The sequence below is a fragment of the Eulemur rufifrons genome, chromosome 7 (genome assembly GCF_041146395.1).
Source record: "Eulemur rufifrons isolate Redbay chromosome 7, OSU_ERuf_1, whole genome shotgun sequence".
In the NCBI taxonomy this organism is placed as follows: domain Eukaryota; kingdom Metazoa; phylum Chordata; class Mammalia; order Primates; family Lemuridae; genus Eulemur; species Eulemur rufifrons.
Genome location: NC_090989.1, coordinates 157,306,188 through 157,329,523, shown reverse-complemented (window position 1 = coordinate 157,329,523; position 23,336 = coordinate 157,306,188). Strand labels below are relative to the sequence as shown.

General features: G+C 36.8%; 1 protein-coding gene across 8 annotated transcripts in view; it reads left to right on the top strand.

Annotated features, from left to right (window-relative positions):
- SFMBT1 (Scm like with four mbt domains 1) overlaps window positions 1–23,336 on the top strand; it is a 129,804-nt gene that overhangs the window by 71,129 nt on the left and 35,339 nt on the right. For all 8 annotated transcript variants that reach the window (XM_069475887.1, XM_069475880.1, XM_069475882.1 and 5 more), the window contains 2 exons: window positions 7,917–8,011; window positions 19,476–19,716. In XM_069475887.1, the coding sequence (XP_069331988.1) occupies window positions 7,917–8,011; window positions 19,476–19,716 (336 nt within the window). The remainder of the gene's footprint in view (window positions 1–7,916; window positions 8,012–19,475; window positions 19,717–23,336) is intronic.

Here is a 23,336-nt window from a genome sequence, read left to right as displayed (position 1 = left end):
CAGCTCTTGAAAACTATTGTGCCAATTTCTTTTGGTCTCCATGGTTTCTAATCTGCTGTTGTTGGACACTCCCCAACTCCCCACACCCCTCTTTAAAAGAGATGTTTCTCTCTTGTTAATTTCGAGATTTTTTTTTCCCTTTGTCTTTAGTTTTCAGAAGTTTGACTGTAGTGTATCTTCACATGGATTTCCTTGAGTCTGTCTTGTTTGGAGTTTTTTCAGCTTCTTGAGTCTATAGGCTTATATCCTTTGCTAAGTTTGGAAAATTTTTAGTCATTATTTCTTCAAATACTTTTCCAGCCCTGCCCTTCGTTCTTCTAGAACTTTGATGAAACTAATGTCCTACAGGTCCATAAAGCTCTTTTCATTTTTTTTTTTTCACTTTTTTTCCTCCCCTTTTTCTTTTTTGAGATAGGATCTCGCTCTGTCCCCCAGCCTGGAGTGCAGTAGTGCAATCATAGCTCGTTGTAACCTTGAACTCCTGGGCTGAAGTGGTCCTCCTGCCTCAGCCTCCCGAGTAGGTAGGACTACAGGTGTGTGCCACCATGCCTTGCTAAATTTAAAAAAAATTTTTTGTAGAGACAGGATCTTGCTGTGTTGCCCAGGCTGATCTTGAATTCGTAGCCTCAAGCGATGCTCGCACCTGGGCCTCCCAAAGTGCTGGGATTATAGGCATGAGCCATTGCACCTGACTCTCAATCTGTTTTCTGGATTAGGTGTTTTCTATAGTTCTGTCTTGAATTTTACTCATTCTTTCCTCTGTTTGCTTCATTCTGCTGTTGAACTTATCCATAGAGGTTTCTCTTTTAATTTGGTTATTTAGTCTTTCAATTCTAAAATTTTCTTTTTGAGCTGGAGAGGGAAGAGATACGGGAATAAATAGCTCCAACGTAAAATGCCACACTATACTGTCCTAACCAAGGCTCAGTAGCTTATCTTTTTTTTTTTTTTTTTTAAATTTATTTTTTTGGGACAGAGTCTCGCTCTGTTGCCCAGGCTAGAGTGAGTGCCATGGCGTCAGCCTAGCTCACAGCAACCTCAAACTCCTGAGCTCAAGGGATCCTCCTGTCTCAGCCTCCCGAGTAGCTGGGACTACAGCCATGTGCCACCATGCCCGGCTAATTTTTTCTATATATATTTTTAGCTGTCTATATAATTTCTTTCTATTTTTAGTAGAGATGGGATCTCGCTCTTGCTCAGGCTGGTCTCGAACTCCTGAGCTCAAACGATCCGCCCACCTCGGCCTCCCAGAGTGCTAGGATTACAGGTGTGAGCCACCGCGCCCGGCCACAGTAGCTTATCTTGAATAGATGCTTTTTAGTTTGTCTGTGCCTTTGGTTAATGTCAAAATTTTGAAATGGTCGATTTTCACTGTTTAGCCAGTATTTTTGCTGCCTTTGTGGGAGAGTGGGTTCAGTAAGGTATTCACTCTGTCATTTCAGAATTTGATGTTTCTTTTGTTTGGAATATTATTATTAACTCATGTATTTAAAAATATGTATGTGTATATATATATTTGATAAGTTTGAATCCATTGCTGTCATCATTAATTTGATGACCAAATTGACCACTCTAGAGCGGTGAGAGTTCTTTCACATTAGTTCATGTGTTGTTCTGATGTGATGTCTTTTATTTTTGGTGTATTTAGTCCTTGATTTCTGGCACAGTAAAATTCTCAGGTACCCGTTGCATGTATTCTGCCCCAAACTTGCAATCTGCCATTTCTCTGAAGAGCTCCCGAGCTTTTTTTAAAAAGTACTTATATTTAGAGATCACAGTCTGGGTGCTGGAGTGCTCATTGATACTAGGTTGTCATTTCTTCTAGACCTTACTCAGAAACATAGCTAAAAAATATACATCCTTTGAAGGGAAAAGGAAATCATGATTTCATACTGATATTTACATTTTTAATTTAAAATTACAGGATTTTAGCCAGGTGCAGTAGCGTGTACCTGTAGTTCCAGCTATCCAGAGACCGAAGCTGAAGGATAGCTTGAGCCCTGGAGCTTGAGGCTAGCCTGGGCAACATAGTGAGACCCGTCTCAAAAAAAGTTACAGGGTTTTTACTTTTTGCTTTTATGCCTGTATCTCATCTCTTTTGGAAATGTCTTGTTCCCAAATGATGTTATCGTTATTACTTGCTTTGTTTTTCTTTGTGGTTTTGTTTTGTTTTTGTTTTTTTTTTGACAGAGTCTCACTCTGTTGCCTGGGCTAGAGTGAGTGCCGTGGCATCAGCCTAGCTCACAGCAACCTCAAACTCCTGAGCTCGCGCAATCCTGCCTCAGCCTCCCGAGTAGCTGGGATTACAGGCATGCGCCACCATGCCCGGCTCATTTTTCTATATATATATTTTTAGCTGTCCATATGATTTCTTTCTATTTTTAGTAGAGACGGGGTCTTGCTCTTGCTCAGGCTGGTCTCGAACTCCTGAGCTCAAATAATCCGCCCGCCTCGGCCTCCCAGAGTGCTCGGATTACAGGTGTGAGTTACCGTGCCCAGCCACTTATTTGTTTTTATCCTATAAAAATCCTACAATTGTTTCAAAATAACAATACCAACATTCCAAATATCAATAAGATAATAGGGTCTCAGTCGGTCACCCAGGCTGGAATGCATTGGTGTGATCACAGCTCATTGGAACCTCCAAATCCCGGGCTCAGGCAGTCCTCCTGCCTCTCAGTAGCTAGGACCGCAGGTACCACCATGCCAGCTAATTAAAAAAAATTTTTTTGTAAAGATGGGATCTCACTGTATTGCCCAGGCTGATCTTGAACTCCTGGCCTCAAGCAATCCTCTTACCTTGGCCTCCCAAAGTGCTGCTATCATGCCTAGCCCAGAGTATTGAATTTTTAATATGATTTAAAGGAATCTTATTTTCTTTGTGGTTTTGCCACCACCAGTTAGGCTCATGTGTTTCAGCTTCTTTGTAATTTTTAGAATTTTTTTTCTTCTGATTTAATTATTTCTAAATTGTATAAAGTATCTATGTACTTCCAAGGTCATAAGATTTCTACTTTCAAACTGATACTATTGCTCCTTTTTCTCCTCCATATACATAACCAATTTTATTGCTTTTTAACTTTTTCTTCTGTTGTTAATTTATAAAAATATTAACAATTTTTTTTTTGAGGCCATAGTCTCACTCTGTTGCCCAGGCTAGAGTGCCATGGCATCATCATAGCTCACTGCAACCTCAAACCTGGACTCAAGCAATCCTCTTGCCTCAGCCTTCTGGGTAGCTAGGACTATAGGCGTGTGCCACCATGCCCGGCTAATTTTTTCTATTTTTAGTAGAGACGGAGTCTTCCTATTGCTCAGGTTGGTCTAGAACTCCTGAGCTCAACCAATTGTCCCGCCTCGGTCTCCCAGAGTGTTAGGATTACTTTACAGGCGTGAGCCACTGCACCCGACCTAACATTTTTTTATGTGAGTATGTACATATATACTATTTATTATCTCTCCCATCTTATACAAAAAGTAGTGATACCAAAAAACTGCTCCGCAGTGTGGTTTCACTTAGCAGTATATTTTGTAGATTATTCCACATTAGTATACAGAGATTGTTCTTACAGCTTTTTACAGCTGTGTAGTACTGGATGTGCGTGCTGTATTTATTCAACCGTTTCCTCATTGATGGACATTGACGTTATTTCCAGTCTTGGTATTACGAATAGTGCTGCAAAGAATAGCTTTGTACATACATCTTTTGGTATTTTTGCCAGAATATCTTTGGTATAGATTCCTGGAAGTGGGATTGCTGGATCAAAAGGTAAATACACATGTAATTTTGCTAGATAATTGCCAAGTTTTCTTCCACAGAGGTTGTGTCATTATGCTTTAACTGTTTAACTATAGCCTCACCATACAGTATGTTGTCAAACTTTGGAATGTTTTCTAATCTGATATCTCAGTGTAGTTTTAATTTGCATTTTTCTTAAAATGAGAAAATTTGTGTATCTTTTCATATATTTAAGGATCACTTGCATTTCTTTTTGATAGACTCTCTTTTCATATATTTCATTCATCATTCCATCAGATCATTAGTCTTGTTTCTTATCATTTTTAGTAGTTTTTATTTTTACTTTTTTAATTATTATTTTTAAATTTTTTGTAGAGATGGAGTCTTACTATGTTGCCAAGGCTGGTCTTCAACTTCTGGCCTCAAGCCTCCCAGAGGGCTGAAATCACAGGCATGAGCCACTGCACCTGGCCTCAGTTTTAGTACTTTTTAATGTATGAGGGATTTTAGTTGATTGATCACTTTTATTGTTGTTGTTTATTTTTTATTTTTAAATTAGCATGCTGTTTAAGGGACTAGAGTCCTTGCTAAGAACCATGAATACCCAGTCTTGTTATGTTTTAGTAATGGAAATTGAGTTTCTACTGGCTTATAGTTCTAGGATGTTCTCAAAGTAGTCTTTGTTGCCTTGTATTTCTAATAAAAAAATTTCAAATACATAAAACATATGGAAAAGAATACAATAAACAGCCATGTAACTAGCATGAATATTTAATTAATATTGACATTGTCTAATATTTGTTTCCATTTTTTTTAATGTGGTAAAATGTCCATATGTAAAATTTACCATTTTAACCATTTTTTTTTTTTTTTTTTTTTTTGAGACAGAGTCTCACTCTGTTGCCCAGGCTAGCGTGAGTGCCATGGCGTCAGCCTAGCTCACAGCAACCTCAAACTCGTGGGCTCAAGCAATCCTCCTGCCTCAGCCTCCCGAGTAGCTGGGACTACAGGCATGCGCCACCATGCCCGGCTAATTTTTTTTCTATATATATATTTAGCTGTCTATATAATTTCTTTCTATTTTTTTTTTTTTTTTTTTTTGAGACAGAGTCTCACTCTGTTGCCCGGGCTAGAGTGAGTGCCGTGGCGTCAGTCTAGCTCACAGCAACCTCAAACTCCTGGGCTTAAGCGATCCTACTGCCTCAGCCTCCCAAGTAGCTGGGACTACAGGCATGCGCCACCATGCCCGGCTAATTTTTTGTATATATATATTTTAGTTGTCCATATAATTTCTTTCTATTTTCAGTAGAGACGGGTCTCACTCTTGCTCAGGCTGGTCTCGAACTCCTGACCTCGAGCGATCCACCCGCCTCGGCCTCCCAGAGTGCTAGGATTACAGGCGTGAGCCACCGCGCCCGGCCTCTATTTTTTTAGTAGAGATGGGGTCTCACTCTTGCTCAAGCTGGTCTCGAACTCCTGAGCTCAAATAATCCGCCCACCTTGGCCTCCCAGAGTGCTAGGATTACAGGCGTGAGCCACCGCGCCTGGCCAACCATTTTTTTTATTTTTTATTTTTTATTTTTTATTTTTTATTTTTTAAAGAGATGAGGTCTTACTCTGTTGTCCAGGATGGAGTGCAGTGGCTATTCACAGGCACAATCATAGCACACTGCAACCTCGAGCTGCTGGGCTCAAGTGATCCTGCTATCCCATCCTCCTGAGTAGCTGGGACTACAGGCCATTTTAACCATTTTTAAGTGTATAGTTCATTGGCATTAAGTACATTCACATTGTTGTGCAGTCATCACCACCATCTTCAGAACTTTGTGTTCCCAAACTGAAACTCTGTACTCTTTAGACAATAACTCCCCATTCTCCACTTTCCCTAGCTCCTGGCCATTCTTCTTTCTGTCTCTATGAATTTGGCTACTCTAGGTGCCTTATATAAATGGAATCTTACTCTGTGACTGGCTTATTTCACTTAGCATAATGTCTTCAAAGTTCAGCCATGTTGGAGCATTTGTCAGAATTTCCTTCCTTTTTAAGGCTCAGTAATATTCCATTGTATTTATTATATGTATCACATTTTGCTCTTCCGTTCATTTGTTGATGAACACTTGGATTGCTTCTACCTTTTGGCTATTGTGAATATTGCTTCTAAGAACATTTGTGTACAAATAACCTGTTTGAGCCTTTGCTTTCAGTTCTTTTGGGCATGTATGCAAAAGTACAATTAGTGCATCATATGCTAATTTAAAAAGATATTTTGAGGAAGATACATAGTTTTCCACAGTGACTGCACCATTTTGCCTTCCCACCAGCAAGCAGTGCACAAGGGTTCCAATTTCTCCATGTCCTCACCAACACTTGTTGTTTTCTGCTTTTTTTAATAGTAGCCATCCTAATGTGCGTGAAGTGGCATTTTATTGTAGTTTTGATATACATTTCCCCAATGACTAGTAATATTGAATAACTTTTCATGTGTTTCCATTTTTAAAAAGAAATAAAACATAATACAGTTTAAGCCTCTTTTATATCTCCTTCCTAATCCTGTTTTCTTCTCTCTATCCTCAAAGGTAACATTGTTGAAGTTGATGTATATTCTTTCCATCCTTCTTTTTATACTCTTATTAATATGCATGTATTCATAAACATTCTTGCAAAGTTTGTTTTGAAGTGTGAATTGTATCTAGCTGTGGTGTTCATTCTGTGCTTGCCTTTTCTGCTTGATATGTTTTTTTGAGACTTACCAATGTCAATACTAACTAGCTTATTCATTTCAACTGCTATATAGTAGCATTCCATTGAAAGATTAGCATAATTGCTCTATTCGCCTACTGATGGCTTCCAGTCTGTTGCTGTTACAAACAGTGCTGTGGTGAATGTCCTATATTTGCCTCTTTGTGTTCATGTGAAGCATGGGTTCCTCTAGGGTGTACTCATTCAGCAACTGTTTGTTGAGAACTTGCTATGTGCCAAGCTTTGTTCTGGACAGAGGGATATAATAGTGAACAAAACCCCCCATCCCTGCTCTTAGGGAGTTTATGTGAAGTGGGGTTATTGGATTATGGAGTACTTGAATCTTTGCTCACTCAACAAGTATTTATTGAATGTCTACTATATACCAGGTATTTTAAGAGTCTAGGTGATAGAGATATAGGAGTGACCAAAACAAAAGTTCTGTCATCATGGAGCTTATGATCTAATAGGGAAGATAAAAAGACATATGGTATACTGTCAGTGAATACTGGAATGAATGCCATGAAGAAAATGGAAGCAGAGCCCCATTTAGATGGGTACTGATGGAAGGCCTTTCTGAAGAAGCAACATTTGAGTAGAGACTTAAGTGAAATGAAGTATGATTGATTCTGGGAGGTGAGTTTTTGAGCTGAGGGAATAGCAAATGCAAAGGCTTTGCAGAAAAGCATAATTAAAGAGGAATTTGACAAGAAACTCATTGTGGTGAGCAGTGAGAGTCTGGTTGGGGATAAAGTAGAAGGGTAGGTAGCCAGGGGTCAGGTCATGTAGGGCCTTTGTAGTCTTCCACAGATTTTAGATTTTATTTTTAAGTGTGATTGAAAGGTGAAAGATATTTTGATTAGGCCTTAGACACTAGCAATAGATATGGTGGGAAGTAATTAGATTTGGGATACGTTTTAAAGATAGTGCCTATAGAATTCTTTCATGGATTGGATATAAGGTGTAAAACAGAGCAAGGGAAGCAAGGATAATAATACATTTTTTGAATTGAGCTAGAATATTGACTAATAGTATCTTTTACTCAATTAGAGAATACTTAGAATGAAGTTGAAAATTCAAGTTTGAAATGCTACTAAGTATCTAAAATGCTTGACATTAAATACTAAATTTCAGTCCACAGTGATTGTAATAGTTTATACTCCCACTGCTTTGTATGATCCATTTGGGCGAACTCCAGATTTGTATGCCTTTTCAGCAACAGACACAGCATGTTAAGCTACTATTCAGTTGAGATTCATTGATAATCAGTACACTAAGGGAACCTATCGTTTTCTTAAAAACTTAATTCTTTTGTACAAAATCAGTTTAACTTTCTGTGAAGTAAATTCTGTAAGTTAGATTTACTAAGTTTATGTTTTTATACCTTGAGCTTAATTGGGATTCACCTCTTTCTGTCTTGTTTTGTTTTTAATTCCAGATGCTGGCTCTGGTGTAGAAGAAGTGGAATTAAGCTGGGAAGATTACCTAGAAGAGACAGGATCCACAGCGGTTCCCTATGGGTCTTTTAAACATGTAAGCAATAACTGTTCTTGCTTTACTGGTTATAGCGCTTTCTTTTGAATCAATGAACCATCATTAGCGAATTTAAAGTTATTTTATTAGTAAGTTGGGGCACTTGAAAGAATTTAAGAGCTTTTTCCTTTTCCTTCCTCCTACCAACCTCATTAATAAAACTTGATATATTCTAAAATTCTTTTTGGTTTTGTATATTTTCTGCTACTCAAAGCAGGACTTGTCTTTTTGACCCTTCATGAATATTCTTTTATTTTTGTCACGAAAATTTCCCATAAATTATTTATTTTCTTGTACTTTATTACATTTACTTTGTTGCATTTATTGGTTTGCTCATTGAAAGTGATTTTAATAACAATATTTACCTTCCCTCATATTGAGCAGAAACATAAGGATGTTATACATTGGGTCATATTGGAGGCCTCTGCAGCCTTGTTTTATGCCTTAACAACCCAGGTTAATGCTTTATCATTGGACAACATATTTGCCCTATATGATAACTTTAGTAAACAAATATTCCAAATTTTATTAATAAGTTTTGTCTAGATCTAGTTTTTATTCTTTTTTTCTTAGACCTAGTTTTTAATCTGTTCCACCCTAAACTTTGTCTTAAAACACACAAAATTATTGATTCTTTTTTTTTTTGTTTTTGTTTTTTGTTTTTTTGAGACAGAGTCTCGCTTTGTTGCCCGGGCTAGAGTGAGTGCCATGGCGTCAGCCTAGCTCACAGCAACCTCAAACTCCTGGGCTTAAGCCATCCTACTGTCTCAGCCTCCCAAGTAGCTGGGACTACAGGCATGCACCACCATGCCCGGCTAATTTTTTTCTATATATATTTTAGTTGGCCAGATACTTTCTTTCTATTTTTAGTAGAGACGGGGTCTCACTCTTGCTCAGGCTGGTCTCGAACTAAAATTATTGATTCTTAAACTACTTACTTCATATTTGTTATAGTTTGATTGGGCTGCCATAACAAAGTATTGTAGACTAGATGGGTTAGACAACAGAATTTTATTTTCTCACAGTTCTGGAGACAGCAAGTCCAAGATTAGAGCGTGTGGTTGGTTTCTGGTGAGAGCTCTCTTCCTGGCTTGCAGATGGCTGCCACTTTGCTGTGTCCTCACATGGTAGAGACAGACCTCTCTGGTGGCTCTTATTATAAGGACACTAATCATGTTGGATCGGGGTGCCACCTTTATGACCTCATTTAACCTTAATTACCTCTGCTGTGGTCTATTCTTTTTTTTTTTTTTTTTTTTTCTTTTTTTCTCTTTCCCAAAATTCATATGTTGAAATGTGGTGGTATGAAGAGGTGGGAACTTTGGGAGCTGACTAGGTCATAAAGGTTCTGCCCTCATGAATGGGACTAGTGCCCTTATAAAAGAGAAGAGCTTGTTTGCCCCTTCTGCCATGTGTGGACACAGCAAGAAGGTGCATCTTTGAAGCAGAAATTGAGCCCTCACCGGACACCACTTCTGCTTGTGCCTTGATCTTGGATTTCTCAGGCTCCAGAATTGTCAGCAGTAAATTTCTGTTGTTTATAAATTATCTAGGCTAAGGTATTTTGTTGTAACAATTCCCAATGGACTAATACTACCTCCATAAAGGGCCTGTCTCCAAAAATAGTCACACTGGGGATTAGAGTTTGAATATATGGATTTTGGGGTGACACAGTTCAGTCTATAGTAATGTTCAATAGGGCATAGTTGTTTCGTTTTAGGATTTGTGAAGACACTAATGCTCATTCATTTTTTTATATGATTTTGTGAAGTTGGACCATATTCTTTTAGCTATTGTCTTTATATGCTAAAGAGCCCTGCTATTTTTAGTTTGTCCTTATATAAAAACTCAGTCATAATAACTGCACTTTTTGGTTACTTCTTAGTTCTTTCTCTTAAGTTGAAGTGGTGAGAATTATATATTTCAGATAAGGATTTTATTTTATATTGCATTGGTTAATCTTTTGTAATTGTTTTCATTTTTTTTTACTACCTGTAATTGTTTTCAATATTCTTTTTTAACACGGAAAGCCTGTTAGTGGTTATGTGATACCTTTGAATTCTTGTTTTTGATGTTATTCCTATTCTGATATGTATTTATCCGAGCTTATTTATTTATGCTGATGTTCAAGTGGAGTAAAAATCCTTTTACCAAAATTCTGGTTCAAAAAATGTCATTTTAAAGAAAGAAATTTCATCTTTTCCTCTTTGAATAACAGAGCAACAAGGAGAATGAAAAACAAATGCATACTTCTTCATTGTTAAACATAGGAAATATTTGTAAACCTGAATCACAGTGTGTGGCAAAGGGCTTCCAAATATAGTGAAAATCAAGCATGGGTGTGGGCGAATTCTTAGATGAGATGCCTGTGACTAGCAGATGTCAGGCAGAGCTGGTAGAACTCAGATCTCTAGATCCATGGATGTGAGTGTGTAGGCCTTGGGCAAGAGTTTTACAGAATCCAGTTTAGAACACAGAAAGGAGGGAAAACAGGGCTGAAGAAGGAATTAGAGATAAATTAGATTTGCAGGGAGGAAGAAACTAAGATGAAAAAGCCTTCCTCGTGCATTCTGGTAAAAGGCGTAGCACCCTCTATGGGAAAGGCACTAAGCTGAACCTCAGTGCTCTAGAACAAAAGCTTTAGCTTTTAGGTGAAGGAATACAAACTGTATTAATCCCAGGGCAAAGGTGAAGATCCATTGCACCCCAGGGAATAGAACAGAAGGAAAAAAGCCCTCTGTCCCTGGGAGAGGGGTAGGAATACATGCTGGAGCATTAGTAATCCCCTGCAGTTGAGGAAGGGGTAGGATCACTGAGACCTTCCCATCCTCAAGACTCAGGGACACAGACCCTAAGACTAAGGCTGAATCTCAGAGAATGACCCTCCCCGTTTGTCTCCCTCCACCAAGTTAGAAAGTGTTGAGTAATAGCGGTCTATTGCAGGGGGGCAGAAGTATGGAGAGAAATGGTCTTTGAGGTGCAGTCAAAAAGAGAAAACCTAAATCTGAGGGTGGAGCAGCAGACACTGAGGGAAAAAACCCATCTGGAAAATGAGCCTCTACCCTGAATATTAGATAATGCTAGAGGAATTGGAAGCCTATGGTGCACTATGAATAACCACAGCAACAGCAAAACCCAAACCCAGCTCCACTCCTGTCTTGGCTGGCTTAATCTTTTCCCTCGAAAAGATAAAACATGTCCATTTCCAGGTATAAAGACCATTTGCCTCAGTCTCAACAGTTTTATACATGATACTTGGCTTTCAGCCAAAAATTATGGGGCCCATAAAGAAGCAAGAGAAGAACAGCAAACTGTCAAAGACAAAGCAGTCAACAGGACCAGACTCATATGACAGATGTTGGAACTATCAGAGAATTTTAAATAACTGTGATTAATAAGTTAAAGGTTCTAACAGAATAGGTGGAGACTATGCATGAACAGAAAAGAAATTGCAGCAGAGATGGAAACTATTAGGAAAAATGAAATGGAAATAATAAAAATGAAAAACATGATACCAGAGTTGAATACCTTTGACAGGCTTGTCAATAAACTTGATACAGCTGAGGAAAGGATCAGTGAATTTGAAGATAGATTAATAGAAATTGCACAGATTGAAACACAAAGAGGAAAAAGAGTGGAAAAAACAAAACAAAACTGAAACACGGCCGGGCACGGTGGCTCACGCCTGTAATCCTAGCACTCTGGGAGGCCGAGGTGGGCGGATCGTTTGAGCTCAGGAGTTCGAGACCAGCCTGAGCAAGAGCGAGACCCCACCTCTACTAAAAATAGAAAGAAATTATATGGACAGCTAAAAATATGTATAGAAAAAAATTAGCCGGGCATGGTGGCGCATGCCTGTAGTCCCAGCTACTCGGGAGGCTGAGACAGGAGGATCGCTTGAGCTCAGGAGTTTGAGGTTGCTGTGAGCTAGGCTGACGCCACGGCACTCACTCTAGCCTGGGCAACAGAGTGAGACTCTGTCTCAAAAAAAAAAATAAATAAAAAATAAAAAATAAAACTGAATCACCCAACGGCTGTGGGATAATATCAAAAATACTAATGTATTTGTAATTGGAATCTCAGAAGGAAAGAGAGAATGAGAAAGAGATATTTGACAAGATGATGACAGATAATTTTCCAAAGGAAAGAAAGATACCACACGACAGATCCAAGACGCTCAGAGAATGCAAACAAATGAAACTCATCCGGACACATGATATTCAGACTACTGAAAACTGGAAAGAAAATCTTGAAGGCAGTTAGAAGAAAAAAGTCCCTTTACAGACAGAAGAACAAAGATAAGAATTACAGCAAAATTCTTTTCAGGAACTCTACAACCCAGGAGACAGTGGGGTAAGATCTTTAAGGTGTTGAAAGAAAAAGCCTGTCAACCCAGAATTCTATATCCAGCAAAAATTTTATCTGCTTAAAGAAAAAATTCATCTGAAAGTAAAAGAGAAACAAACTATTTTTTTAAGGAAAATAAAAATTAAGCAAATTTATTATTAGGAGGCGTGCACTGCAAAATATATTAATAGAAGTTCTTAAGACAGAAGGAATTTGATATCAGACAGAAACTTGGGTCTATACAAAGAAATAAAGAATGATGGAAGTGGCATAAAAGTAGGTAGATATAAAGTTCATTTTTTTTAAATTTAATATCTCTAAAAGATAACTTTGAAGGAAAAATGGTAGAAATTTATTGTGTATTTATAGCACATGTAACTACAATAGCACATATGATGGGAGGGAACCTTTGATAGTATATGGTTTAAGATCTTTATACAATACATGAAATCGTAAAATATTAATGGTAAGTAGACTACATTAAGGATGCATATTGAAATCCCTTCTGTAACCACTAAATTAAAAAAATTATTGTGGTAAAATATACATAAAATTTACCATTTTAAGTATATAGTTCAATGGTACTAAGTATATTCACAATGTTATACAACCACCAACAGAACTGTTTTCATAATTTCAGACAGAAACTGTACACATTAAGCAATAACTTTCCATTTCCTCCTTCCCCCAGTCCCTGGTAACCACTATTCTACTTTCTATGTACCTCACGTAAGCGGAATAATACAATATTTGTCCCTTTTTTCTGTCTTATTTCACTTAGCACAGTTCTCTTAGCATGTCATTTTACTTGTTTAAAAAAATCTTTTTAGTGATTGCCCTTGATTTTACAATACACATTTACAACTAATCCAAGTCCTCTTTTTCCCCCCCAGGTCTTCTTTCAAGTAACACTATATCACTTCACAGGTAGTGCAAGTAAGAACCTTATACAAAAGTGTTCCCATTTCCTCCCTCATGTCTCTTACAACATTGCTATCATCCATTAATTTATAAGCTGTAATAGTCATAAGCTATAATCACCAAATACTTTGTTGCTATTATTATTTTGAACAAACTGTTATCTGAAAGTTTAATTAAGAATAGAAAAGATAGCTGGGTACAGTGGCATGGGCTTGTAGTCCCATCTACTCAGGAGGGTGAGGATCACTTGAGCCTAGGGGTTTGAGGCCAGCTAAAGATTTTATTTCATCCTCTTTTATTCTTTCTCTAATGCTTTTCCTTTCTTCATGTAGATCTGAGTTTCTGACCTATATTATTTTCCTTCTTTCTAAAGAAATTCTTTTAATATTTCTTTCAAGGCAGATCTACTGGTGACAAAATATCTTAATTTTTGTTTGAGAAAGTCTTTAGTTCTCCTTCACTTTTTTTTTTTTCTTTTTTTTTTTTTTTGTGGAGACAGGGTCTTGCTTTGTCACTGGAACTAGAGTGCAGTAATGTCATCATAGCTCACAGCTACCTCAAACTCCTGGGCTAAAGTGATCCTCCTGCCTCAGCCTCCCAAGTAGCTGGGACTACAGGTGCCCACAACTGTGGCTGGCTAATTTTTTGTTTGTTTTTTGTAGAGACAGTGTCTTGCTGTGTTAGCCAGGCCAGTCTCAAACTGCTTGCCTCAAGCCATCCTTCTGCTTTGGCCTCTCACAGTGCTAGGATTACAGGTGTGAGTCACTGTGCCTGACCCTTCTTCCTTTTTTTTTTTTGAGACAGCGTCTTGCTCTGTCATCTGGACTAGAGTGCAGTGGTATGATCACTGAAACCTCAAACTCCTGGGCTCAAGTGATTCTTCTGCCTCAGCCTGCTGAGTAACTCAGAGTAAAGATGTGCTCCACCACGCCTTGCTAATCTATTTTTTGTAGAGGTGGGGTCTCACTTTTGTTCTGAGGCTAGTCTCAAGCTCCTGGCCTCAAGCAGTCCTCCTACCTCGGCATCCCAGAGTGCTAGAATTACAGGCATAAGCCACCATGCCTGGCCTCTCCTTCACTTTTTAAGGATAATTTTGGTTGATACAGAATTTCTAAATTGGTGGCTTTTTGCTTTCACTGCTTTAAATATACCACTCTACTCTCTTCTTGCTTGCATAGTTTCTGAGGAAGGAAAAAAAAGAAAAAATGATAAAGAGTGTTAGAGAAGGATTTAAGAGGTAAAATAAAATGTTTAACTTTTCTTATTCTTTATTGAACTAATGCTACAGTTTGTTCAAAATAACAGCAACAATATATTCAATTATGTATAAATATATGCCTATGTATAAATGAAATGGTAGCAATGCTATGAGTGATGGGAGGGGGGAGTTAGAATTATTTTGTTATTATTCAGTACTCACACTACCTGTGAAGTGGTATACTGTTATTTCAAAGTGGACTTTGATTAATTTAAACGTATATTGGAAACTCTAGGGCAATCACTAAAATAGTAAAAAAGAAATATAAATGATATGCTAAGAAAGAAGACAAAATAGAATCATATAAAATGCCCATTTAAAACCACAGAAGCCAAAAAAAGAGTAGAAGACAAAAATAAGAACAAAGAACAAGGCAGTAAATTGAAAACAGATAACATATATGGTAGATATTAATCCAGCTATTGAACGTCAGTGGTTTAAATGCACCATGTAAAAGACAGAGCTTGTCAGAGTGGATCAAAAAATGGGACGAAACTATATGTTGTCTATAAGAGAATCACTTTTAATAGAAAAGCAATTGGATGGAGAAAGAAGTAAATATATAGAGAGAGCGATATCATGCTAACACTAATCAAAAGAAAGATGGAGTAGCTATATTAATTTCAGAAAGAGTTGATTTCAAAACAAGGAAACTTATCAGAGATAAAAAAGGACATTACATAATAAAGAGGTAATTCTCCAATAATAAAGAGGCAATTCTCCAAGAAGACATAACAGTCCTTAACATGTATGCATTTAACAACAGAGCATCAGAATACATTTGGCAGAAACTTACAGAACTGCAATGAGAAACAGATGAATCCAATTATTATAGTTGGAGAATTCAATACCCTCCTCTCAGAAATGGACAGATCCAGCAGCAGAAAATCAGTAAGGACACAGTTGAGCTTGGTAACATCATCAGTCAACTGGATATGCTGGGGATCTGTAGACGGCTTCATCTAGCAACAGTAGGATACACATTCTTCTCAAGCTCACATGGAGTGTTCACAAAGATAAACCACATTCTGGGCCATAAAACACACCTTAACAAATTTAAAAGAATAGAAATCATACATTGTCTGCTCTCAGACCACAGTGGAACTAAACTAGAAATCAGTAACAGAGAGGTAGCTGGAAAATCCTCGGTTACTTAAACAGTACACTTCCAAATAACACATAGGTCAAGAAGAAATCTCAAGAGAAAATTTAGAAATATTTTGAACTAAATGAAAATACAGTAACATCAAAAACATCAAATGTCTACGATTAAATGTAACAAAAATTTGCAAAGAAACTCCAAATCATTAAAGACCTATGTAAACGAAAGGCTATATCTTGTTCATGCAGTGAGAGAGTCACTATTGATTGTAAATATGTCAGTTGTCCCTAAATAAATCTGTATATTTACTATAACCAAATCAAATCCCCCAAAATTAAATTTTAGGTAGAAATTGACTAGCTGATTCCAAAGTTTATATGAATATATAAAGGACCAAGGATAGCCAGACACACCTAAAGAATAAGACAAAACAAGAAAACTTGCTGTACTAGATACCAAATTTCATAAAGACAGTGTAGTGCTACTCTAATGAAAGACATACCAGAATCAGATCCACTTTTGTAGGGATACCTAATTTATAAGAAAGGTTGTGATTTATAGTAGTTGAGAAAGGTGCTAGTTTACTTGTATATGCATATTGAAACAATTAAAACCTGACCCGTATTTAACTTCATACACAGAGATTGTTTTTTTTTTTTTTTTTTGAGACAGGGTCTCGCTCTGTCACCCAGGCGTAGAGCAATGGCACAATCATAGTTCACTTCAGCCTTGAACTCCTGGGCTTGAGAGGTCCTCCTAATTCAACTTCTGAATAGCTAGGACTACAGGTGCATGCCACCACATGTGGCTAATTTTTTTGTAGAGATGGGGTCTCACTATGTTGCCCAGAGCTGGTCTCCAACTTCTGGGCTCCCAGCAATCCTCCCACCTCAGCCTCCCAAAGTGCTAGGATTACAGGCATAGGTCACTATGCCTGGCCAAGAAGTCTTTCACGTTGAGAACTAATATCCACCTGGAATTAATCTCTGTGTATGGGGGCCAGGTGCACCTGTAGTCTCAGTTACTTAGGGGGCTGAGGTGGGAGTATGGCTTGAGCCCAGGAATCTGAGATTATAGTGAACTATGATGTTGCCACTGCACTCCAGCTTGGGCAATGGAGCTAGACCCTGTCTCAAAAAAACAAAAAAGAAAGGCTTATGGAAAATAATATAGCATATCATCGTTATGACATCTAGGAGTAAAGAAAGATTTGTTTAAAAAGATAGAAAAAGCACTAATTTTTTAAAGGAAAAATATTGATGAATTGGACTACATTAAATAAAGTTCTGTTCATCAAAAAACACCATCATGAAAATGAGAAGCTATTTGCAATGCAAATAAATGTCAAAGAACTAATATTCAATATATAGAATGAATTAAAAAAATGTGTAAGGAACTTAGGCATTTCCCAAAAGAACAACTCTAAATGGCTAATAAATGTAAAGATTCTCAACTTTAATAACATTCAGATACTACAAATTAAAATCACAGTAAAATATATGATGCACTTTCTAAAATGGTTAAAAATGAAAAAGACTGAAAAAACAAAAATGTTGGTTAGAATAGAGCAAAAGGATTTCTTGTACACTATTGGGAAAATAAATTCATGCAATTACTTTGGAAAACAGTTTGGTTGTATCTTTTACAGAAATTCTTGTATTATGTATGCACCAAGGGACATGCATAAAATGTTCATGGCACCATTATTTGTAGCCTCCCAAAACTGTGAACTGCCCAAATGCCTAGTATTAGTAGCAGTAGAAAGAATAAATTGTGGCATATTTGTATGGTGAAATACTATACAATAGCGAAAAGACATAAACTACTGTTGCATGAAACATAAGCAATGTTTGGCAAGAGAAGCTCCACTTAAGAAGAATATCCATACAGTATAATTTCACTAACATAGTGACAAAACACAGGCAGTATTCCACCAGGATAGTGGTTACCTTTCAGGAGTAGAACAAGATAGTGACTAGAGCAGGAAAGAAGTTTTACACAGAATGTGGGACTTTGTCTTTCTGGCTCTCTCTTTTCCAGGATTCCACTCTCACTTTCTGGTGGTTGTGATCGCCATGTGCATTTATTTGTCATGTCTCCATGGTCTCCTCAAGTGTATCACAGTTCCTTATTCTTTGTCTTTCATGGACTTGACACTTTTGGAGAGCCTCCATTGCATGTCAGTTATTTTGTGGAATATTCCTCAATTTGAATTTGCTTTTTTCTCATGACTGGATTGAGTTTGTGCAGATTTGACAATAATGTTATAGGAATGATGATGTGCATATCTTGTATGATATCAAGGGTACCTGATATTGATGTCTTAGGATTGGTGATGTTAACTTTGATCATTTAGTTAAAGTGGTATCTGCCAGGTTTGTTCACTGGATTGTTACTGTTTTCCCCTTTGCAATTAATAAGAATCTTACCGAGAGAACCTTTGAGATTATGTAAATATCCTGTTTCTCATCATAGTATTTTAGCATCCAACAATGATTCTTGCTTGCAATGCTTATTTCTATGGTGTTTATATACTGGTGATTTTCTATTTCCATTATTTTTTTCTGTATTTATTAATTGATTTTGTACTCTAAGGAAGATCTGTCCCCTCTTCCCTCTTTGTTTACTTTTATCAGTGTGGACTCATGGATATTTGTTTAAATATATAAATTATAATCCATTACTCTCATTTATTTTGTTGCTCAGATTGTCCCAAATGTGGCCAGTGGGAGATCCTTCTGGTTGTCTTTCTGTGTCCTTTCAACATGCCCCCATCATTTTTTGATCATTTCCTTACTTTCTGGCATCATGAGATATTCCAGGTTCTTACTATATTTCCCCTACCCTAGAATTGGAATAAGTCATTTTTCCATGAAGCCCTTGTTCTTTTGTATTGGAAGATGGTATTTAGAAATCAAAATTTGGACTCTAAATTTGCTTATTGCTACTGGATATCATTATTCATGTCCCTCTCATTTCACAGAGGTAGGAAATATATGTATATTTACATATAAACACATAATATACATCTTTACTTTTTTCTGTCTCTGTGTTTATTAACTTTTATCTGTTCATCCATCCATCAATCTTTCAATTATTCTGTCCTCATTTAGGTACCTCTGATTCCAGTCCAGCACCACAGGGTTCATTCTGGTCTTCCCCTTTCCTTGTTTGTAACTTCTTTCTGTCGCAGTGAGAAACCTAGCTCTCATTGTCCACAGTATATTTATTTATTTAATCTTAGCGTACACATAAAGTAGTTCCAGACTTGCTAATATTACTGTACCTTTGTGACCATATACTTCTTCATCTAAATTAGAACACTCTGAGAGAGAAAGGTTGGACATTATCAATAATTATTCAAGGATAACTGATGGAAATATAGACCATTTTAGAGAAACTGGGAAATATGGCTCCCTGTGTACAGTAGATATTACACTAATTTGTTATTACAGCTTATTTTTATTTTTCCCTTTTCTAGCCTCATGAATTTTCTATTGAGTGATCCTGAAATCACTGTTGAAAATAATGTGTTGAGGGCTACTAAAATGGTGTCTATTTAGTAATTTATATACTTAATAGAAAACATTTTCTATAATCATAATAGGCTGCTTTGGTGAAAATATTGAGTTCCTTCATTGTCAGATGGAACATAGCAGCATTGTGATTCCTTCTTTTTGTTTGGATCACTCCTATGAGTTAGAATTGAAATTTCTCAGGTTTGTCTTGAGAAGGTATTATGGCACTTAGTACTTCAGAATTTTAAGTGTTAAAAACGAACGAGAAATGCTCACTTAAGATACTTGCCTGGTGCTTAACCATATTTCCCTGTTCAGGTGGACATACGTTTGCAAAATGGATTTGCCCCTGGGATGAAGCTGGAGGTGGTTGTGAGAACAGATCCTGAAACCTACTGGGTTGCTACCATCATTACCGCCTGTGAGCAGTTGCTCCTTCTCCGCTATGATGGCTATGGGGATGACCGGAGAGCAGATTTCTGGTGTGACATCAGGAAGGCTGATCTCTACCCCATTGGATGGTGTGCACAGAATAAGAAGACCCTTGAAGCTCCAGAAGGTAATAAAATACCTCCTATCTAGACATGATATGATATTGCTATAAGAAAACAGCCTTGAAGTTTTCAGTCTCCCAAGCACATAGGCTTATCCAACTTTTCTAGGTTAGCATTTTGAATGAAAATATTTATAAAGAATAATGCACATTTCCATATCTTTTAAAATTATCTTGTGTACTTCATGAAGTCTCAGGTTTTTATGATGCTCATAGGGAACATCAGTGGCTTATCATCCTTTAAGACTGTGATACGCTCTGAGTTTGAGACTTGTAGGTCTGGTTGTTTTTAAGTATGTTGAGCCAGATTGATGTGCTGTTGATTCTCTTTCTGTTTTTATTGTCCTCTCTCCTCTTACCCCCAAGCAATCTGGGAACTATGAACTCTTAAAATGAACCAACTGAAGCTCCATTCCAGGAAGGAGCCCAACTTGGAGTAGAATCCAAATTAAGCAGGGGAGAGACAATAAAGGCAAAAGAAAGAGAAGGGTGAGATAAAGATGGGGAAAGGTAAGAGAGACTACAGATTTAAGAAAATACCAGACTTTTTATATTTTTCTTTTAACTTCTTATTTTGATATAATTTCAGATTTACAGAAAAGTTGCAAGAATAGTACAGAAAATTCTTGGAAATGTTTTGTCAGGTTTCCCCAAATGTAGACATTTTATTACATTTGATTTATCCCCTCTCCCCGACCCAAATATGCTCTTCTAATGAACCATTTGAGAGTCAGTTTTAGACATGATGGCCTTTTACTCATAGATACTTTAATGTATTTCTATAAACAAGGCAGTCATGAGTGCAGTAAAATATCAAAATCAGGAAATTATCTTTGATATAACAATATTATTTAATCTACAGACCTTATTCAGTTTTTGCCAATTGTTCCAATAACTGTTTTTTAATAAAAGAAAATCCTAGGTCGTGTATTATATTCAGTTGTCATGTCTTATAAGTTTCCTTTAACCTGAAACAGTTCCTCAGGCTTTGTCTTTTATGATTTTGGAGTTTTGAAAGATACAGGCCAATTTTCCCAATGTTCATTATATCCTGGTCCCAGTAATGGTCATTGCACCCTGTTTCTTTTCCTGGTCTAGGATCCAGTCCAGGATCACATTGCATTTAGTTGCCATGTCTCTTTAATTTTCTTTGTCTTTGTCTTTTTTGGTCCTGACATTTTTGAAGAGTACAGGCCACTTATTCTGTGGAATTTCCCACCATTCGGGTTTGTCTGATGTTTCCTTATATTCAGATTTTGTACTTTGGGTAGGAAAAATACAGAAGCTGTGTCCTTTCAGTGCATTATGTCAGGATATACATGCTGTTGATTTGTCCTGTTCCTGGTGATATTAACTTCCATCACTTTATTAGTTTGGTATATGCCAGGTTTTTCCATTGTGAAAGTATTTTTCCCCCTTTTTTATTAATTAGAATCTCGTGGGAAGATACTTAGAGATTATGAAAATATCCCATTACTCTTTAAACTTTGACTCACTATTCGTAGCATCCATTGGTAAGTTTTATTTGAAACATTTATTACTCCAATGGTTAGCAAATAGTGTTTTTCAAACTTCTGCTACATTTTTAAATTGACTTTCTACTATGGAAAGAGCTTTCCATTTTCATCCATTTGGGTATGTATGTGTATAGGTAGGTATGCATGTCAGTGTGGACTCCTTGTTCTGATTTTGTTCAATGGGTTATAATCCTTTACTATTTTTATTTATTTTGTTGCTGAAACTGCCCTAGATTTGGTGAGTGGGTACCCCTTTAAGCTGGCTAATGTATCCTTTTGGTATGTCTCTGTCATTATTTGAGCAGTTTCTTATTTGGGGGGTCAAGAAGCATTTCCCTGTCTTAGCCCTGAATTCAGCCATTTCTCCAAAAAGTCCTGCTTTCTTTTAGTGAAGAATAGTGCTTAAAGTGAAGATCTGGGTATTGGGATCCTGGGGTTAGGGTCTGTGGGCTTCAGCTTTGTGAAAATTTTTTACTTTGTGAAAAATAATACAAGAGGGATCTCTAGAGATATGAAGCTTCCTGGCCCACCATCTCATCCTATAAGCATAGAAAAATGCATCTCATTTAAAACATGAACAACAGAAAAGGATTTCAGTTGAATCTCATGTAAGATTATTATAACTAAAAAAATAGTAGAGTAAAATCCTTCCAGAGAAATCTAACCACAAAAGAGATGAACATTGTCAGATAAAAACATTAAAAAAAAAATTTTTTTTTTAAAAACCCAGCTTTATTGCTGTGTAATTTAACTAATTACCTTTTAAGTGTTAATTGGGAGTAAAAGGATATTAACTGAAATGAGATGCTGAAGGAGAGGAGAAAAAGGAGATTATAACTAACTTTAGTACTGTTTATAGAAACAAACAAATGAAAAATAGAAAATAGTCTAAAAATAGAGAGGACTAAAAATGTTATGTAAAGATGTTAGTATAAAGGTAATCAGTAGAACAAAAATACCTTTCTATATGCCAAAAGAAAGTATATGTGCAAATAGATCATATACTGAAAACTACACACACCAACACACACAAAATTTATATAGCATTTAACAATGACAGAATTTAGGCTATGCATATTGATAATATCAATAAATGTTAATAGGTTTACTCTTCCATTAGAGGTTTAAAAGAATAATATTAATAAATTCAGATTGGCTCACAAAGCAAAGTTCACTTTTGTACTACATACAGAAGACATACCTAAACAGAGAGACTCTGACAAGGTAAAAATAAAAGGACGGACAAAGATACACAAACAAATGCAAATAAAAAAGAAGCCAGCAGTCTGTCTTAATATCTGACAGAGTTGGAATTCAGATTAGAAGGCATTCAAGACACAAAGAAGGATACTTTGTAATGATAGCAACTACACTCAGCAGTGAAAAGAAATGAGGACCATCTACATACAACCAAGGAGTGATCTCTGGGATATATTGTTACATGAAAAAAAAGAAAAAGGTGTACAGAATTAGGGGGGAAAAGAGTGTATGAATGTGTGTGTACATGAACTTATTTTTTTCAAAATAATAAATCATTTAGAAAAATTATCTGTGGGTAAATAAGGGAATAGAATGAAGGGATAGAGATAGAAGCTAGATTTTTGAATATACCTTATTTTGTAGATTTGACTTTTGCACCTTGTAAATATTTTATATAACTATAAAGCAAAATTAAATGTTTAAAAGCAATTCCTAAAAAGCAAAAGCAGAACCAAAGAAATCTAAACTGTATGGAGCTTGTGGGATGACCGCACAGAGAAGAACTCAGTGACTAAAATACAATAATTTGAATGTATAGTAGTGACATACTATAAGGTCAACAGCAACAAAAATTCAAGAAAAAAAAATCTAGCTGGGCACAGTGGCTCATGCACGTAATCCCAGCACTTTGAGAAACCAAGGTGGGAAGATTGCTTGAGGCCAGGAGTTCAAGACCATCCTGGGCAACATAGAGATACCTCCATCTTTACAAAAAATAAAAAATTAACCGGGCATGCTGGTGTGCTCCTATAGTCCCATTTACTTGGGAGGCTGAGGCAGGAAGATCAGAAGGCTTGAGACCAGAAGTTGGAAGTTAACAGTGAATTATGTTTGGGCCACTGCACATCA